This window comes from Schistocerca nitens, chromosome 5 (genome assembly GCF_023898315.1).
Source record: "Schistocerca nitens isolate TAMUIC-IGC-003100 chromosome 5, iqSchNite1.1, whole genome shotgun sequence".
Classification (NCBI taxonomy): Eukaryota; Metazoa; Arthropoda; class Insecta; order Orthoptera; family Acrididae; genus Schistocerca; species Schistocerca nitens.
Genome location: NC_064618.1, coordinates 755,454,395 through 755,471,844, shown reverse-complemented (window position 1 = coordinate 755,471,844; position 17,450 = coordinate 755,454,395). Strand labels below are relative to the sequence as shown.

Sequence of the window (17,450 nt, the reverse complement as noted above, 5' to 3'; positions counted from 1 at the left end):
TACTGGCGCCAAAGCCTCTGCATCAGTAAATAAATTTAGAAAAAAGGTAGAAGACGAGCTATTTTTTTTTCTCCGCCCCGAGTTTCGACCACTGCATTTTCATACATTATCCAACGAAGTTAATACAAATTCCGTATTGTTCATCTTCGAATGTAGCAGAATTTCAATGTACTACGAAAATCCGACTGGCAAGACTGTTACGGATGTTTGTCAATATGGCCAAGTCTACGTTCCGAGTTTTTTCCTACCTGTGAGAAGAGATGGTTAGACGGTTGCTAATAGGAACCTGATGAAATGTGAATCACATGCAGTATTCTCTTCACCATAAGAATAATACGAATATAAACATTTTGCCATGTATTCTTTCGTGTTTGCTGTTATCTCATTTAAATCCTGTCTGCCTAATAAACTACGAAACTAGAGTGAGACAACAGCAAATGCGGAAGAATATACGTATCGTGTCATGTTTATATTCGTATTATTCTTATGCCTAATAGTGATACAGTCAGAAATGAAGCACGGCAACTGACTAGATTTTAAATGTAAGATGACTAATTTCTGTGCAGAATTTGATGTACTAAAGAAGCGGCCGCAAAGATTTTCAAACGGAGAAAAATTTTCGCTAAACACTCGTTCAGAACATCTTCTATCATCAGCGGTCTATTATTTGGTTCTTGTTGATCATTATCAAAGAAATCAGCAGTGTAAGTAACAACAAATAGCAGTCTCTTGCCATTGTTTCGCTAATGAGACGATTCCTCTTTTTTTTTTTTTTTTTTTTTTTAAGCGGCGGTAGCGGGCACAAAAGCCAAGTCATGCCGCGAGCGGCGACAGGCCGTAAACACGCACTATCAAAATGCGACAAACAATGCATGACACAGTACAGTAATGCATTTTCAGCTTAGAGTGACGTAAACACCTATAACAAAGAAAACAGCACTTATCAGATCAAAGCAAAATAAGCAATCGATTCAAACCAGACGAAGCACGTGAAAAAGGAAGGGTACCCGTATAAATACGGACGGAGCGCCTGACGCATAGCAATGGCTACCTGGTAAAGCTTAACTGCTAAGCTTATGACTCGAACCAACCTACTGTAGCTGTATCGTCTTTCATTCGACCTAAATTGTGTCTCATATTACAATGGACCAACTTTGTTTCGATTTGTAGGTGCGGCCTAAAACTTTTCTCCCCCCTTGAATTTCGAGTCTCAAATTTCAGGTGCGGCTTAGATTCGGGAATTTTTTTTCCCTTTATTTCGAGTCTCATTTTTCAGGTGCGGCTTAGATTCGAGTGCGGCTTAGATTCGAGTAAATACGGTATATTAATTTAAACCATTACCTTTTCATATTTGTGTGTTCGCGCTACTTTGGAGTGATGTTGCTATTGGCTGACTACATGACGTGTCCTATGATCTGAATATCCTCTGTCATCGGCTTGCGAGATCGCTTGACATGAGCTACAACTGGCTCACAAAAGCAGATTGCAATCTCGATTTCAATCCTTCGGAAAGTAACATGCGGTGTTTGGTGGAATTCGAATTTATACTTTCATAATATGAAAATATGCAGTGTACATGTTGCTGCACATCAGACATCTTTCCAAAACGTGTTTTTCCCCCTGAGTTTCGTTTTCTAAAGTGCCGGGAAATTCTACGCTGGCGTATAAAAGCACAATCATTTAAAGGATTGATAAGTTTACAGTTTCGAGGAAAAGTATACTGTTACTTAACACGGAAAAAATGTATTTTCATCCGGAGAAAGTGTATTTTTAACCGGGAAATCCGGGAATTTTTTTTCGTCGTCCACGTATACACCCTGAACAAACTAGAATTTAAGTAACTTTTTGTCCTTCTGTTAATGTACCTCACAGGAATAAGAGTGATCTCTGAGGTTACTATCTTCTTCTGGTTCCCGTGGTCTTCCTCATTTCACAGGCAAATACTTCATTGAACAATAATGCAGTTTGCTACATTAATGCATAGGTATGTAACAAATTCAAAAAAACCCAAGCTGACCGACATTTAAAACAATAAACTGTCCTGAAATAGTACAGAATTACTCTCATTTAAAATGCGTGTGGACTCTGTTTCCACTCCTCGGAGTACTTGTTTTTCCCCCAGATACTTTTTTTAAAGCTGATTTCTTAAGGGCTATGTGTGGTTTTTTCCTCGTATGAAGCTTCATGAATGTAGTGCTACAAGCTTGGAATCCATTGCTACCAGGATCTCATATTTCACCAAAAGTAAACTTTGATTGCTTTTCCCCTATACCCTTCATGTGTATTGATCCAGGATTTCTGTTTAACAGCTGATACAGTTTGTTGCATGTTGTACTGTAATAATATCAATCTTTCCTCATTTCCAGGGATCCATCTGCAAGCAGTAGTAGCAGTGGTCGCAGCAGCAATGCTACAACACCTCGTAAAGAGAAGAAGCCAGTTGAGTATGAAAATGACCCTGAAATTCTAGCTAGGAGGCAGAAACAAATTGATTATGGGAAGAATACAATAGGCTATGATCGCTACAGGCAGCTAATACCGAAGTAAGTACTTCATAGGCAATACAATATACACAGGATTTGAACATAATGGGTAACATTTTTTAAATATCTGTAAAACTAGTCATATTTGTGTGCCAAGTGACATAAGACTTTCAGGGGAGTATTTCTTTTTCAGACCCAGAATCTATTTCTCTGACACAGTATCAGAGTTTATACAAACGTTCCTTTACATTTTAAATGAAGAGGCATGTTATTGTTAGTCTCCCTGCAGTTGTGTTGACTTCCTTTCTTCCAGGGTTTTTTTTTTTTTTTTTTTTTTCCCAGGTATGGGAAGTCCTATTCGTACAGATGACTTAAAAAGTTCTGAGTATTTATGGAAAACTTATCTGTACACATTGATAGAAAGCCATAGCAGTTTAATAAGGCATAGTTGTAAAACACTTACACACATTTTTTTGCAGTAGAGTGGAAAAATTTGTAGAAGTCAACCTGTGGAACGATCATTTTGGCTTTGGGGATTGTTTCGAAACACTGAACGCATTACTGACACTGCAACATGTCATAAGAGATAGTTTGAAGAAAGGCAAACCAACATTTATATAATTTTAGATTTAAAGTAAGCTTTCGACAGTGTTGACTGGACTACGCACTTTGAAGTTTTGTAGGTAGCAGGTATAAAATACAGTGGGTGAAAAGTTTTTTACAGTTGGCAGACTACAATTATACGAGTTGAAGTACGTGAAAAGCAAGCAGAAGTGGAGAAGTGAGACCGGGTTGTAGCCTATCTTTGATGTTATTTAGTCTGTACGTTGAGAAAGCTGTGAAGGAAAGCACAAAGAAATTTGGAAATGAAATGAAAATTCAGGGAGAGATATAAAAACTGTGTGGTTTATGTGTGACATTGTAATTCTGTCAGAGATAGCAAAGACAGGGTGTATACGATCCGGGAAAAACCCAGGAATTTTTTAGTCCTGGAGAAAACCGGGAAAAACTCGGGAATTTTCATTGTTTTAGTTACCAGTTAAATTTTTGTGATTTTGACTGGTAAGAACCAATACTCTAACAAAGGATATTACTGTATCCCACTTCTGCAGAATAATACTGCAGCAACAAAACATGAACGAGAGAAAAAAAAAATGAAAATAAAACTTACGTCACAAAGGAAATGCGCCATATACAACAATAAAACAAGGTGCTCATACAAGCGTCTACCAACCAAAATGTGTCGAAGGCTTTAGGAAGAATATGCAGTGCTTCCTGACAACAAATTGCCTCTGATGAGCGTGACGTGACAGCTGTTTACATTAGATTGATTTGAGCAGTTGCGGGCGGGCTCTTGCGCATGCGCAGTTGAGTCACGCATGAGTAGTACCTTCTCCCGCTTCTGGCTACAGATGTGTGGCTGGGTGCTCCGGTTCGGAAATATCGTAGATCTGGACCTGATGCACAGAGCAGTCTGAGTTGTAGTGGGGAGGTGGGTAGTCTCCAGTGATTTTGCTGTTTCCTCTTCGTTTATTTCTCTCACATTAAATGAAAACAAAACGGATTTCTGTGGCCGGGAGCTACCAAATGAATTAAAATACGTTCGCATAATCACAGAAGGCTAAAATATGTTGTTACTTTCAGGCTTTATTTCCACCTTTCTGACAGTCGAGCATTAATCGCCTTGCATAACAATGAAGTTATTTTTGTCGGTTTGCTAAAGAGATTTGGCTTTTATTAATCTTTTGTGCAGAGGCAGTCAATTTATTTGAAACGAAGTGTTTAATTTCACACTGTTGGCTAGTTTCAACTGTTCGCTGCATTTCAAGTGCACGTTTTCCATCTTCTAGTTTGTATGGCATTATGCCATAATAAAGAACCAAACATGAAATGCAGTACTGGTACTCAAGAAAATTTACATCCGAATCTGGACATAGGATTGTGCACTTTAAGCCGAATTATGCATTTTAGTATGGTTCACAAAATTCCGATGCTCTTGAAGTGTCTTTTGATGTGTTGTTTCTTTTACGACATAATAAAAGATCTTTTTATGTTTTACACATATGAACATGCGGGCTTCCTGCATCATCGTAGCTGTGCAGGCGCAGTGACGCCTGTTATTTGGCGCTCTCTGGCAACTGCTGAAATGAACCAATTTGTAACAGGTCACGGGAAAATATTGTGAATGGTGGTTTGAAAAATGTTACTTTAAAAGTAAATTTCCTTTTACGCAAGATGAACTAAGTGCGAGAATGTACGATGAATTTCTTAAATCACAGAGCGTTTGACTCTCATTTAAAAATCAACTCTTTGAGGATGACCATCTAGAAGAATTTCGAGCCCAGAAGATCAGACATATACGTCGTTAGTAAAAATTTTACTGGCACATTTGTGTGATGTATCTTAAAGTGTAACATTTGCAAAAATTTCAGCATTATATGTGGAAGCTTAGCTTCTCTTGCAGCTTATTAATCTTAGAGACCAATATTATTTTTGAAGTCTTTGTTGTAGCAGCACTATGTATATTAATTTAAACCATTAACTTTTCTTTTTTGTGCGTTCGCACTATTTAAGAGTAATCTTGCTATTGGTTGACTAAATCACATGTCCTATGCTGTCATCAGCTGGAGAGATCACGTGACATGAGCTATGACTGGCTTTCAAAAGCCCGTCGCAATCTCGATTTCATTGCTTCAGAAAGTAACATGCAGTGTTTGGTGGAAATCGAATTTATACCTCTGTAACACGAAAAAATGCAGCGTACATGTTGCTGCACATCAAAGATCTTTCCAAAAAGTGTTCCCCCACCCCCCGAGTTTTGTTTTCCAAAGTGCCGGCAAATTCTACGTCTGTGTGGAAAACCATAAACATTCTAAGAATTGGTAAGTTTTTACAGTGCCGAGGAAAAGTGTAGTGTCACTTAAGACAGAAAAAGTGTATTTTCACTCCGGAGAAAGTGTATTTCAACCGGGAAATCTGGGAAAAATCGGGGAATTTTTTTTCCTTGTCCATGTATACACCCTGAAAGAGCTTGGGAGAGCAGTTGAACAGAATGGATAGGGCCTTGAAAGGAGCTTATTAGATGATCATCAACAAAAGCAAAATGATATCAATAGAATATAGTCGGATTAAATCATGCTATGCTTGGGGAATTGGATTAGGAAATGAGGCTTCAAAGTAGTCAATGGATTTTGGTGGTAATGGATGAAGTAGAGAAGCTATAAAGTAGTGTGAAAGTGTTTGTGGAAAAGAGGAATTTGTTAACACTGGATAGCATTAGAACATCTTTCCTGACATTATTTGTTTGGTGTGTAGCCGTGTACAGAGCTGAAATATGGACGATAAACAGTTCAGACAAGAAGAGAATAGAAGCTATTGAAATGCAGTGCTATATGAGAATGCTGATAATTAGATGGTTAGATTTAATAATAGTTGAGGAAGTACTGAACTGAATTGAGGAAAAGAGAAATTTATGACATAATGTGACTAAAAGAAGGGCTCAGTTGATACGTCATGTTCAGAGTCATCAAGAGACAGTCACTTTGGTGATGGAAGGGGAAGCGGTGGAGGGTAACCTGTAGAGGAAGATGTAGGCATGAATACAATAAGCAGGTTCAAATGGATGTAGGGTGCAGTATATATTCAGAAATGAAGAGGTTTGTGCAGTATAGAGTAGCATGGAGAGCTTCATCAAACCACCACCACCACAACAGCAGTACCAGAGTAAAACTGTATTCTTCTAAATATTACTATGATGAGGTAAAGGTGCAACCATAATAACGTTGAATAAGTAGAACAAAATTGGACAAATCTGCTAGACAGTTTTTCATTAGGTTGAGCAGGCATCAGTGTCAGTGTTTAAAATTAGCATCTTTTTTAATGATTTCTAACGAAAGTGAATTGTAATTCTATTTTGCGCAATTTGGCAAAGATAATTAAACAGTGATATTTCATGAACCTAAAATATTTGTGTACCATTGTTTTAAGAAGTTTATGGAAGTGGTATTAGCTAAATCACAATGAGTTGCACACACACACACACACACACACACACACACACACACACACACACACACTTGGAGCCATCTGGATGAAGTTGTCAGCAGTTATTTTAACTAGTGTAACATTTCAGATACTGAACATTTCTGTCTGCTTAAAAACCACACACACATGAGCATAATGAAAGCTAATGCTGTTTATCTTGGTTTGTATTACTGTATGATATTTGCACGTTTTTTTGCACCTGTTCCATACTGAAACAGAATCAGGAAATAAAATAGGTAAATATATGGTTGCAAAAGGGAAAAAAGCTCCAGTCCTATCACAAAAGAAAAATCACTGGCTGTTTTGGAAATTGAACCCTCCTCAGTTACAGAAGCAGACATTCAAATCCTACAATATTATTGATAAATAGGTCAAGGAAGATAAATAAATGTAGGAAACCTAAGGGACGTAAAGCAGGAGAAAAAATGAGAGATAAGAGGTGCGAGGGAGTGAAAGAAGAAAGGTGATGGGGGAAATATAATTTGGAAGTGATAAATATTATTGAGAGAGACTGGTTGGGAGCAAAAGAAATACAGTGCAAAACGTAAATAGAGATGGAAGTAAGGAAGGTCGTGGAACAGGATTGATACACTGAGGGGAAGAAAATGGTAGATATAATGATTTGTTGGGTGGTGAGAGTCAAGTGCATGCTGGAGAATCATCCCAGGAGTTCAGAAGCTCGTCTTGGAATTAATGAATCACAGTAAATGGAATGTTTGTACATATTTGTGTTACTTTTGTTTCCAGTTTCAGTGATTATTAAATTGTACATGCCAACAGAAACAGAAAAAGTGTTCAAGTCTTATAATCCAGTTGCAGAACAAATTGGATAACATTGCAGGAAAGAAATACTTGGTTGGCCAAACAGATTTTTAAGGCAAATGTTAGGATGCAAGCAGAGAAGAAGCAGTTGCCAATTTCCTATTCTTGTCCAGTCTCATTAAAGACCATTGAGGATTGGACATGCTGCTATAATCTTCTTTCCTTCCCCAAATGCAGCTTCTAAATTTATGAAAGCGTGTGTATCTATATCAGTTTTCACTCTGCAGTAGTGTGTACACCAATTTGAATCTTCGTGGCAGATTGAAACTGTGTGTCAGGCAGGGACTCAATCCTGTTCAGAAAGTAGGAGAGAGGTATTGGTTGAAGTAAAGCTGTGAGTTGTGATGGGACAACCAACTGGTTTTAACAAACAATTGGTTAGTTGATTGCTTTTTCGTTCAGTCAGTTTTTTTGATTGAATGAAAGGACTCTGTAGCCCTGCCAGCAATATGAGTGTTAACACTCATTCTCTTGAGTTGAGTGGTTCCACGTACACATTTTGTAGTCTTCATTGTTATATATGAACTGTGGCTAGGTTGCCATCTTTATTAGAGACAAGTATCATATCTTATTTCAAGGAGAGGTAACTAAAAAGTATGTTTCTAAATGTATTAGTTTGTTGGCAGAAAATGTCATTTTACATTTTACAGGAACTCTAGGTAGACAACTATTGGATACTGTAAGAGCTGTGAACACCAACAGATATGTTGAGAGCCGTGTCGTATGAGAAGGAGGTTACATAATAAACCACTCACCCTTTCCCATTCCCCCTTTTCTGGCAATTTGCACGCATGTCGTGCCAAACGGAGTGCATGGCCGTTTGGTCATCCAGAAGAGCAAGCAAACATAGGAGGTAGTGAGTGCCTGCCGCTAACAGGCAGCAGACAAAACACACAACTTCTTCACTGCCATGGTCAGTGACATAGCGCGTCTCTGTCAGCAGTCCAGAGATGTGCAAGCATGGTGTCAAAATTTTAAATTAAAGGACCGATATATGAATATGAATGAATGGTACCTGTACTTTTTAATACCTGTGAAATACTGTTCCTGGTATTTTCCAAACACTGCAAAATGTAAATAGGTTTGTGTGCATGAGTGTAATTTGTATATATGTAACCAGTAGCATAATTTTCTGCATGAAGTATTTTCCTTCCACACAAACAAATTGTTGAATAACTGGTTGAAGACTACTTTCAAATGGATTTTAATTAATGGACACCATCACACCTCTTCAGGAAAACAGAGTGCAAACAGTCACTAAAGTCAGACGCTGTTGTTTTCTTCTTCACATACCATATTTGCGTGAATATAGGCTGCATGGTAATATAGGCCATACCTAAATTTTTTACACGAGATTATAATAAAAAATAAATCTCGAATATAAGCCACACTAATGAATTTACGTAAAAGTTCAATTAAATAGTACTTTCTCCCACCCTTCTTCATGTCCCACATAACTAACGGTGAGTCATTACTAAAAGGACAGATTTCAATAGTAAGTTCAAATAGAAAAGAGTCGAGGCACTGAACCATAAGGACCCAAAGCATAGACATGAATTTTTGAGGAAAAGAACTGTTTGTGAAAAAAGTTTGTAGACAAACCACCTGCCTCATACGTCTTTTTTTTTTTTTTTTTTTTTTTTTAAGCCTAGTGTCAGCTTCCTTTGTTTGCTATGAAAAAATAAAGTAACCACTTCATGTTATGAAATTATTAATTAATATTTAGTATTATATTTATTATTATTCTTAATTCACAATATTTCCATATAAAGGCTAGTGACTGTAGCGTGTTTTGACAGTTGTAAAGTTTGTAATTAATGAGAAACTAGAATCAGAACATAAAGAACAGATACTAAACATACCAGACACTCAGTTATGACCTATTCCAACACTTCATGGTCCTCATTATAATTTTTACCAAGCACATTCCGTCGCTTGATATCGGATAAAACTGACAGTATACCTCCAATTACGAAGTACTGCTACAACTAACGTGATGCAGACACTTAATTTTGTTGGCAATCCTCCATAACAGTTGAACAATGCAGACCAACAACATTATGCTTTGTGCCTTGACCCATGAGAAAATGAGTATCAGAGAAATTGGTGAGACAGATTTTCATGAATGTTCGTATATACAACGTGGACCAACAGTATAAACTAGGTTCGTTCACGTTAAGATTCACCAACATCAGGAGCATGCATACATGCTACAATCTCAAAAACAATAACAGTGTGCTTTAGGCCCTTATGGTTCTCAGGGCCTGTCTATCTCCCTCCCCTCCCCTCCCTTCACCTACCTTATAACAGAGGATGACTCATCATCAGCAGGACAGGTTTTGCATGTGGGTAGGTCTGGTGACATGATTAATTTGAGAGACAGTATAAGTTGAGGGTGAGAGAAAAGTTAATCATTTGGCTCTTTGATTGCCAGTTACACAGCAAAATTTCATAAAGATATCAGCTATGTGAAAGAACATGGAAAGCGTGGAGCTGAATGCAGGTTTCATGTTGATGAAGAAAATATTCACTGAGGTGTGCAAGTGAATAGAAACGTGTAAATAATTCAAAAAGTCGAAGTTCATTTCAATGGCAAAAATGCAGGTAGCCAGATGTGGGAAAAGATTTGCTGGATTTTGTATTTCAAAACAGAAAATGTGGATATGCTGTGACAGCTGAAATAATTCAGATTGAAGGCTGCAAAATAGGACATAGTAACATTTCACCAGTGGAATTCAAAGTTTCATTTGGGTGTTTCAGAAATTTATGCAATGAAATAATCTGTTTGTCACAGAATTACTGTTGTGCAAAAACTGCCTCAAGTTCGCGCTAACAGCTTGATATCTTTTCAAACAATGGAAAATCCAGGATGGAATGTAACAATATTATGAGAAGGAAAGTTGCTACTCACCATCTAGCGAAGATGCTGAGTTGCAGATAGGCACAACAAAAAGATTTTCACACTTAAACCTTTTGGCCAATGGCCTTTGTCAACATTTGCGTGCGCGCGCGCCCTCACACACACACACACACACACACACACACACACAGGCTCACGAAAATGCAACTCACATGCACGACTGCAGTCTCAAGCAACTGAAACCACACTGCGAGCAGCAGCACCAGTGCATGATGGGAGAGGAGGCTGGGGGAGGGGGGGGGATGTTTGTGGTGGGGATGGTGGACATTGAGGTGCTGCAGGTTGGGTGGCAGGCAGTGGATTGGTGGTGGTGGGGGGGGGCAACAGAAAAGGAGAGAAATAAATAAATATAAAAGAGACTGGGTGTGGTGGTGGAATGACTGCTGTGTAGTGCTGGAATGGGACCAGGCAAGAGGCTGGATGGGTGAGGACAGTGACTAACGTAGAGGGTTATGGGAACGTAGGATGTATTGCAGGGAAGTTCCCACCTGCGCAGTTCAGAAAAGCTGGTGTTTGGGAGGATGATCGTGCCCTCAAATGAGAAATGCCCTGCCCACTATCCTTCCTACCCCCTCCTACAGTGGTATTCTGCTGCCCACCAACCCTACACAATATACTGGTCCAGCCTTACATAATCCCTGCCCCCAATCCCTTGCGTCATATCACATATCCCTGTAATAGACCTAGATGCAAGACCTGTCCCATACATCCTCCCACCACCACCTACTCCAGTCTGATCACTGACATCACCTATCCCATCAGAGGCAGGGCTACCTGTGAAACCAGTCACGTGGTCTACAAGCTAAGCAGCAGCCACTGTGCTGCATTCTATGTAGGCATGACAACCAACAAGCTATCTGTCAGCATGAATACCACTGACAAACGTACCCATCCAGCTCCTTCCCTGCTCCCATTCCAGCACTACACAGCCGTCATTCCACCACCACACCCAGTCTTTTTTTTTTATTTCTCTCCTTTTCCATTATCCACCCCCACCACCACCACCACTCCACTGCCCACCTCCCAACCTGCAGCACTGCACTCTCCGCCATCCCCAACACACATCCCTCTCCCCTCCCTACCCCAGGCTCCTCCTTTCCCCCACCCAGTCGCCACTCCCATTATGCACTGGTGCTGCTGCTCGCAGTGTGGTTTCAGTTGCCTGAGACTGCAGTCGTGTGTGTGAGTTGTGTTTGCGTGCGTGCGTGTGTGTCCATTGTTGACAAAGGCCATTGGCCAAAAGCTTTAAGCGTGAAAATCTTTTTGTTGTGCCTATTTGCGACTCAGCATCTCCACTATATGATATCTTTTCAGCTTCATGTGATCCAACTTTGATGCAAAAATGTTTATTAACATTCTCAAATAGGAAATGCAGACGAAACACTGGTCTATTTTGATTTGCTGAACAATGTTACAGTAAATTATGTAGGGGAACATTGTGTGCAAATACATACATGCGGTGATGCAAACCAACAGTGCACAGTAATTCTGAGCATGACAGCTGATGGGCGAAAATTGCCCTGTACATGGTTTCTAGTTGGAAAACCTTTCCCAAGAGAGAAAGCTTCCCAGCTTGTATTCTGCAAGAGTTCGTGACAGTAGGTGGATAACAAAGGAACTAATACTAGACTGGATTTCAGCAGAGTGGAATAGTGGCTAGAAGATCTTCATCACTCAAAAATCAATGCTTTTGTTGATACTTGTAGTGGGCCCACAGGTGTTCAAGTGAAACAAAAAAATCAAAGAAGGAAACTGTACCTAGTGATATTTCCTGGCAGCATGACATGGATGTTGTAGCCTTTGGATGCGTGTATCGTCATCCATTCAAAGCTGATGTAAGACAATTCTATAGAAATTACATCATGAACAAAACTACTTAAATGCCAGGTGCATCTGTGTCAAAGTGTGCTGTTGGAGTTTGACTGGCGGGGCACTATCAAAGGAGCTAGTCATGAAAAGCTATTAAAAAAAAAAAAACTGGAGTTTCCAAGAATCTTGATGGGATTGAAGATGACTGCCTTTGTGACAGTGACTCGAGCAGCACTGTGGATCATCTAGTGAGGGTGAAGAATTGGATGCTGATGGGTCATTTGGGTAGGAACAAACAAGCTGATGTGGTTTTGCGAAACAAAGTTGCTTTTATTTTTCAAAAAAAGCTGCTGTATTTGTGAACAAGGTGTAAGTGTTTCTGCTTTTTTCTTCTTAAGTCTTTGATGGTTTACAAAAGTAACTGCAGTAACTTCTAATGGCATTAATTTCAACCCACAAGATACGTGTAATGGTCATTTTGAAATTGACGATTTATGATCTGACAGGAAAAATCTCAATTATATGGCGCACCATAGTTTTAAAATCCAAAACTAACAAACAAGTCTGGCCTATGCTTACACAAATACAATACTCCTAAGGGAACTTTAATGTTCAGCATTGCAGCCCCAATGACACATTGGCTTAATTAACTACATCTGATACAACTACAGCAATACATTAACCAGTTTTAAATGATGAAAAGAAGAATTAGTCCATTCAGTAAATAATTAAATAAATGTGTGTAATATATATTTTAACTTTGGCATGCTCCCAGATGTAGGGCTACCTTCCGGGGGTATGTGTACCTCGGTTGTATGCCACTGCTTTAGTTAAAACTAATAAAAGTTCTAAGACTATTTCACTCAGAAGAATGAGTGAATAGCTCATTCAGCTGAAACCCTAAAGCGGGGTTTCAGTTTAAAGGAACAAATATGTGGTTCAACCGACAGAAAAACTTAAGATTGGTTTCACTTGAAAAAGAAGGAATCAATAATTCAGTACCTATGCAAAAGTACAACAAATGTATCAGCTGTTTTCATTCAGTTACACCCATATGCTGGGTTCACTCAAAAGAAGTGAATGAATAATAATTGGAACACTAGGTAAAACAACAACTCACGTGATTGTTTTCATTTGCTTGCTCCCACAGACTGAGTTCTCTCAAAATAATGAATTAATAATTCAATCGATACATAATACTGCAGCCAAGAGATCATGTCGTGATCCTCAGGTAATTCAGTGAGCCATCCCCCTACATGTTATCGATGGAAATGTGAGTGGATGAAGTGGCAGACAGTAAGCTGTGTCTTGGTCCACAGTGTGGCTGTGGCATTTCTCCAGCCAGCCATGCAGGTGGGATGATGTCCTCCTTACTTGTCGTCACATAGGCCAGAGCACTATGTCGCACAGCTTCGTCCTCTGATGAGAGGACCCACTAAGGTGTGGTGCTTGTGGCATACAGATTACTGTGCGCCACTTTTACTAAACTGTGTTTTGTTTTCAGACCAGTGAGAATTGGAAGATTTGTCAACAGATCTACCCACTATTTTAAGTGACATTCGAATGAATGTGATATGCCCAGCATGTTTCCCAAGATTTTAGGGAGGTGCTCTTAATGTGGTAACGGCGTGACTGGCTCAGTTAAGTTTTTTTTTATTTTTGGTCAGCCACTCACATTTCCCTATGCTGTTATTTTAACACTCTTGTCATTTTTTATGTCTTTATACCAAGAAAAGCACCTGACACCATTTCTCTATTGTAGCGCGCGCGCCCACACACACACACACACACACACACACACACACACACACACCTGCAACAGAATGAGTTGAGTGTGTTCCAGGTACCAACTGGATCAGTTGATCTCATTCCCATCATTAGCTGTGAGTTCGCAATTTAAGTTGTGCCTGGGTGGCTCAGTCGGTACACTAATCGAGACAGGCAAACTCATTTGTAATTGGGAACTAGTTCATTGGTTTCTGGTCCCTTTTGGGACTTATTCATTTTCACTCAGTGTTCCTTCAATTTTCTAATTATGTAATAGTGTATGTCTGCATCAAGTTTTAATTTACTTTCATATGACCAGTAATTAAAAATAAAGAGGCATTACTTGTATTAAAAATTTGCAATTCAATATTTGTAAATTAAGGTTTCCATTTGTTAATAGATATGGAATTTAAATGAAACTAAGAAACCTTGCTAATAGTGAGATTCAAAACAATGGTTACATAATCATAACCATTGAAATGAAGGTGTTCTATTGACATTCATTTACTTTCATGAAACATAATAATGTTAGTTGTTCATAGAATTTACACTTAACAGAATAATTCATTTAAAATTTGTGACTTTTGTCGCGATACTGTCCCCTTCTCCGAGGATCAGCACTTCTTCCTTGCTTGTGGGTTGACCTTATGAGAGCACTTCTTCTTTCTGTTCTGGTAGGTACGCATGCCCCTTACAAAACATCTCTATTTTTTAGGCCACAGATCATCCTATCTCCACATAGGTACGTCTGCCCTTTATATTTAGTGAATGCCAGGTACGCCCCCCTTATCCTTTCTGAGTAGGTCTCACTGTTCATTACCCTAGTATACATTTCTATGTATACCATAATTAATTATTTTCTGGTAAAGCTATAAATCTATCTTAAACTTCGCATTCATTCTTTAATATATCATTTACTCCCTACAGTCCTCCTCTACTTATCTACTTCTTATCTACTTATCTACTTCTTATCTACTTCTACACTTTCAATATATATATATAGGGAGGGAGGGAAACATTCCATGTAGGAAAAATATATCTAAAAACAAAGATGATGTGACTTACCGAATGAAAGTGCTGGCAGGTCGACAGACACACAAACATACACACAAAATTCAAGCTTTCGCAACAAACTGTTGCCTCATCAGGAATGAGGGAAGGAGAGGGAAAGACGAAATGATGTGGGTTTTAAGGGAGAGGGTAAGGAGTCATTCCAATTCCAGGAGCGGAAAGACTTACCTTAGGGGGAAAAAAGGACGGGTATACACTCGCGCGCACACACACACACATATCCATCCACACATATACAGACACAAGCAGACATATTTAAAGACCGTCTGCTTGTGTCTGTATATGTGTGGATGGATATGTGTGTGTGTGTGCAAGTGTATACCCGTCCTTTTTTCCCCCTAAGGTAAGTCTTTCCGCTCCTGGAATTGGAATGACTCCTTACCCTCTCCCTTAAAACCCACATCCTTTCGTCTTTCCCTCTCCTTCCCTCTTTCCTGATGAGGCTACAGTTTGTTGCGAAAGCTTGAATTTTGTGTGTATGTTTGTGTTTGTTTGTGAGTCTATCGACGTGCCAGCGCTTTCGTTTGGTAAGTCACATCATCTTTGTTTTTAGATATATTTTTCCCACGTGGAATGTTTCCCTAATATGTCTGGTTGTGTCTGTATATGTGTGGATGGATGTGTGTGTGTGTGTGTGTGTGTGTGTGCGTGTGGGTGTGGGTGTGGGTGTGGGTGTGCGTGTGCGTGTGGGTGTGGGTGCGCGCGCGCACCCGTCCTTTTTTCCCCCAAGGTAAGTCTTTCCGCTCCCGGGATTGGAATGACTCCTTACCCTCTCCCTTAAAACCCACATCCTTTCGTCTTTCCCTCTCCTTCCCTCTTTCCTGGCGAGGCAACCGTTGGTTGCGAAAGCTAGAATTTTGTGTGTATGTTTGTGTTTGTTTGTGTGTCTATCGACCTGCCAGCATTTTCATTTGGTAAGTCACATCATCTTTGTATATATATATATATATATATATATATATATATATATATATATATATATATATATATATATATACAAAGTTGATGTGACTTACCCAACGAAAGTGCTGGCAGGTCGATAGACACACAAACATACACACAAAATTCTAGCTTTTGCAACCAACGGTTGCTTCGTCAGGAAAGAGGGAAGGAGAGGGAAAGACGAAAGGATGTGGGTTTAAAGGGAGAGGGTAAGGAGTCATTCCAATCCCAGGAGCGGAAAGACTTACCTTAGGGGGAAAAAATGACGGCTATACACTCTCGCACACACAAACATATCCATCCGCACATACACAGACACAAGCAGACATTTGTAAAGACAAAGAGTTTGGGCAGAGATGTCAGTCGAGACGGAAGTAAAGAGGCAAAGATGTTGTTGAATGACAGGTGAGGTATGATTGGCGGCAAGTTGAAATTAGCGGAGATTGAGGCCTGGTGGGTGACGGGAAGAGAGGATATATTGAAGAGCAAGTTCCCATCTCCGGAGTTCGGATAGGTTAATGTTGGTGGGAAGTATCCAGATAACCCGGACGGTGTAGCACTGTGCCAAGATGTGCTGGCCGTGCACCAAGGCATGTTTAGCCACAGGGTGATCCTCATTACCATCAAACACTGTCTGCCTGTGTCCATTCATGCGAATGGACAGTTTGTTGCTGGTCATTCCCACATAGAATGCATCACAGTGTAGGCAGGTCAGTTGGCAAATCACGTGGGTGCTTTCACACGTGGCTCTGCCTTTGATCGTGTACACCTTCCGGGTTACAGGACTGGAGTAGGTGGTGGTGGGAGGGTGCATGGGACAGGTTTTACACCAGGGGCGGTTACAAGGATAGGAGCCAGAGGGTAGGGAAGGTGGTTTGGGGATTTCATAGGGATGAACTAACAGTGGAGAGCCACATTCAGAGTCTGGTCCAGTCCCGGAAAGTATCCTGTCACAAGTGGGGCACTTTTGTGGTCCTTCTGTGGGAGGTTCTGGGTTTGAGGGGATGAGGAAGTGGCTGTGGTTATTTGCTTCTGTACCAGGTCGGGAGGGTAGTTGCGGGATGCGAAAGCTGTTGTTGGTGTAATGGTTCAGGGATTCCGGACTGGAGCAGATTCGTTTGCCACGAAGACCTAGGCTGTAGGGAAGAGACCGTTTGATGTGGAATGGGTGGCAGCTGTCATAATGGAGGTACTGTTGCTTGTTGGTGGGTTTGATGTGGACGGACGTGTGAAGCTGGCCATTGGACAGATGGAGGTCAACGTCAAGGAAAGTGGCGTGGGATTTGGAGTAGGACCAGGTGAATCTGATGGAACGAAAGTAGTTGAGGTTGGAGAGGAAATTCTGGATTTCTTCTTCACTGTGAGTCCAGATCATGAAGATGTCATCAATAAATCTGTACCAAACTTTGGGTTGGCAGGCCCGGGTAACCGAGAAGGCTTCCTCTAAGCGACCCATGAATAGGTTGGCGTACAAGGGGGCCATCCTGGTACCCATTGCTGTTCCCTTTAATTGTTGGTATGTCTGGCCTTCAAAAGTGAAGAAGTTGTGGGTCAGGATGAAGGTAATGAGGAAAGAGGTTTTAGGTAGGCTG

General features: G+C 40.1%; 1 protein-coding gene across 1 annotated transcript in view; it reads left to right on the top strand.

The window, feature by feature from the left end:
• The window catches only part of LOC126260022 (uncharacterized), an 80,893-nt gene that overhangs the window by 41,547 nt on the left and 21,896 nt on the right, over positions 1-17,450 (top strand). The window contains exon 3 of the mRNA XM_049957186.1: positions 2,367-2,543. Within this exon, the coding sequence (XP_049813143.1) occupies positions 2,367-2,543 (177 nt within the window). The remainder of the gene's footprint in view (positions 1-2,366; positions 2,544-17,450) is intronic.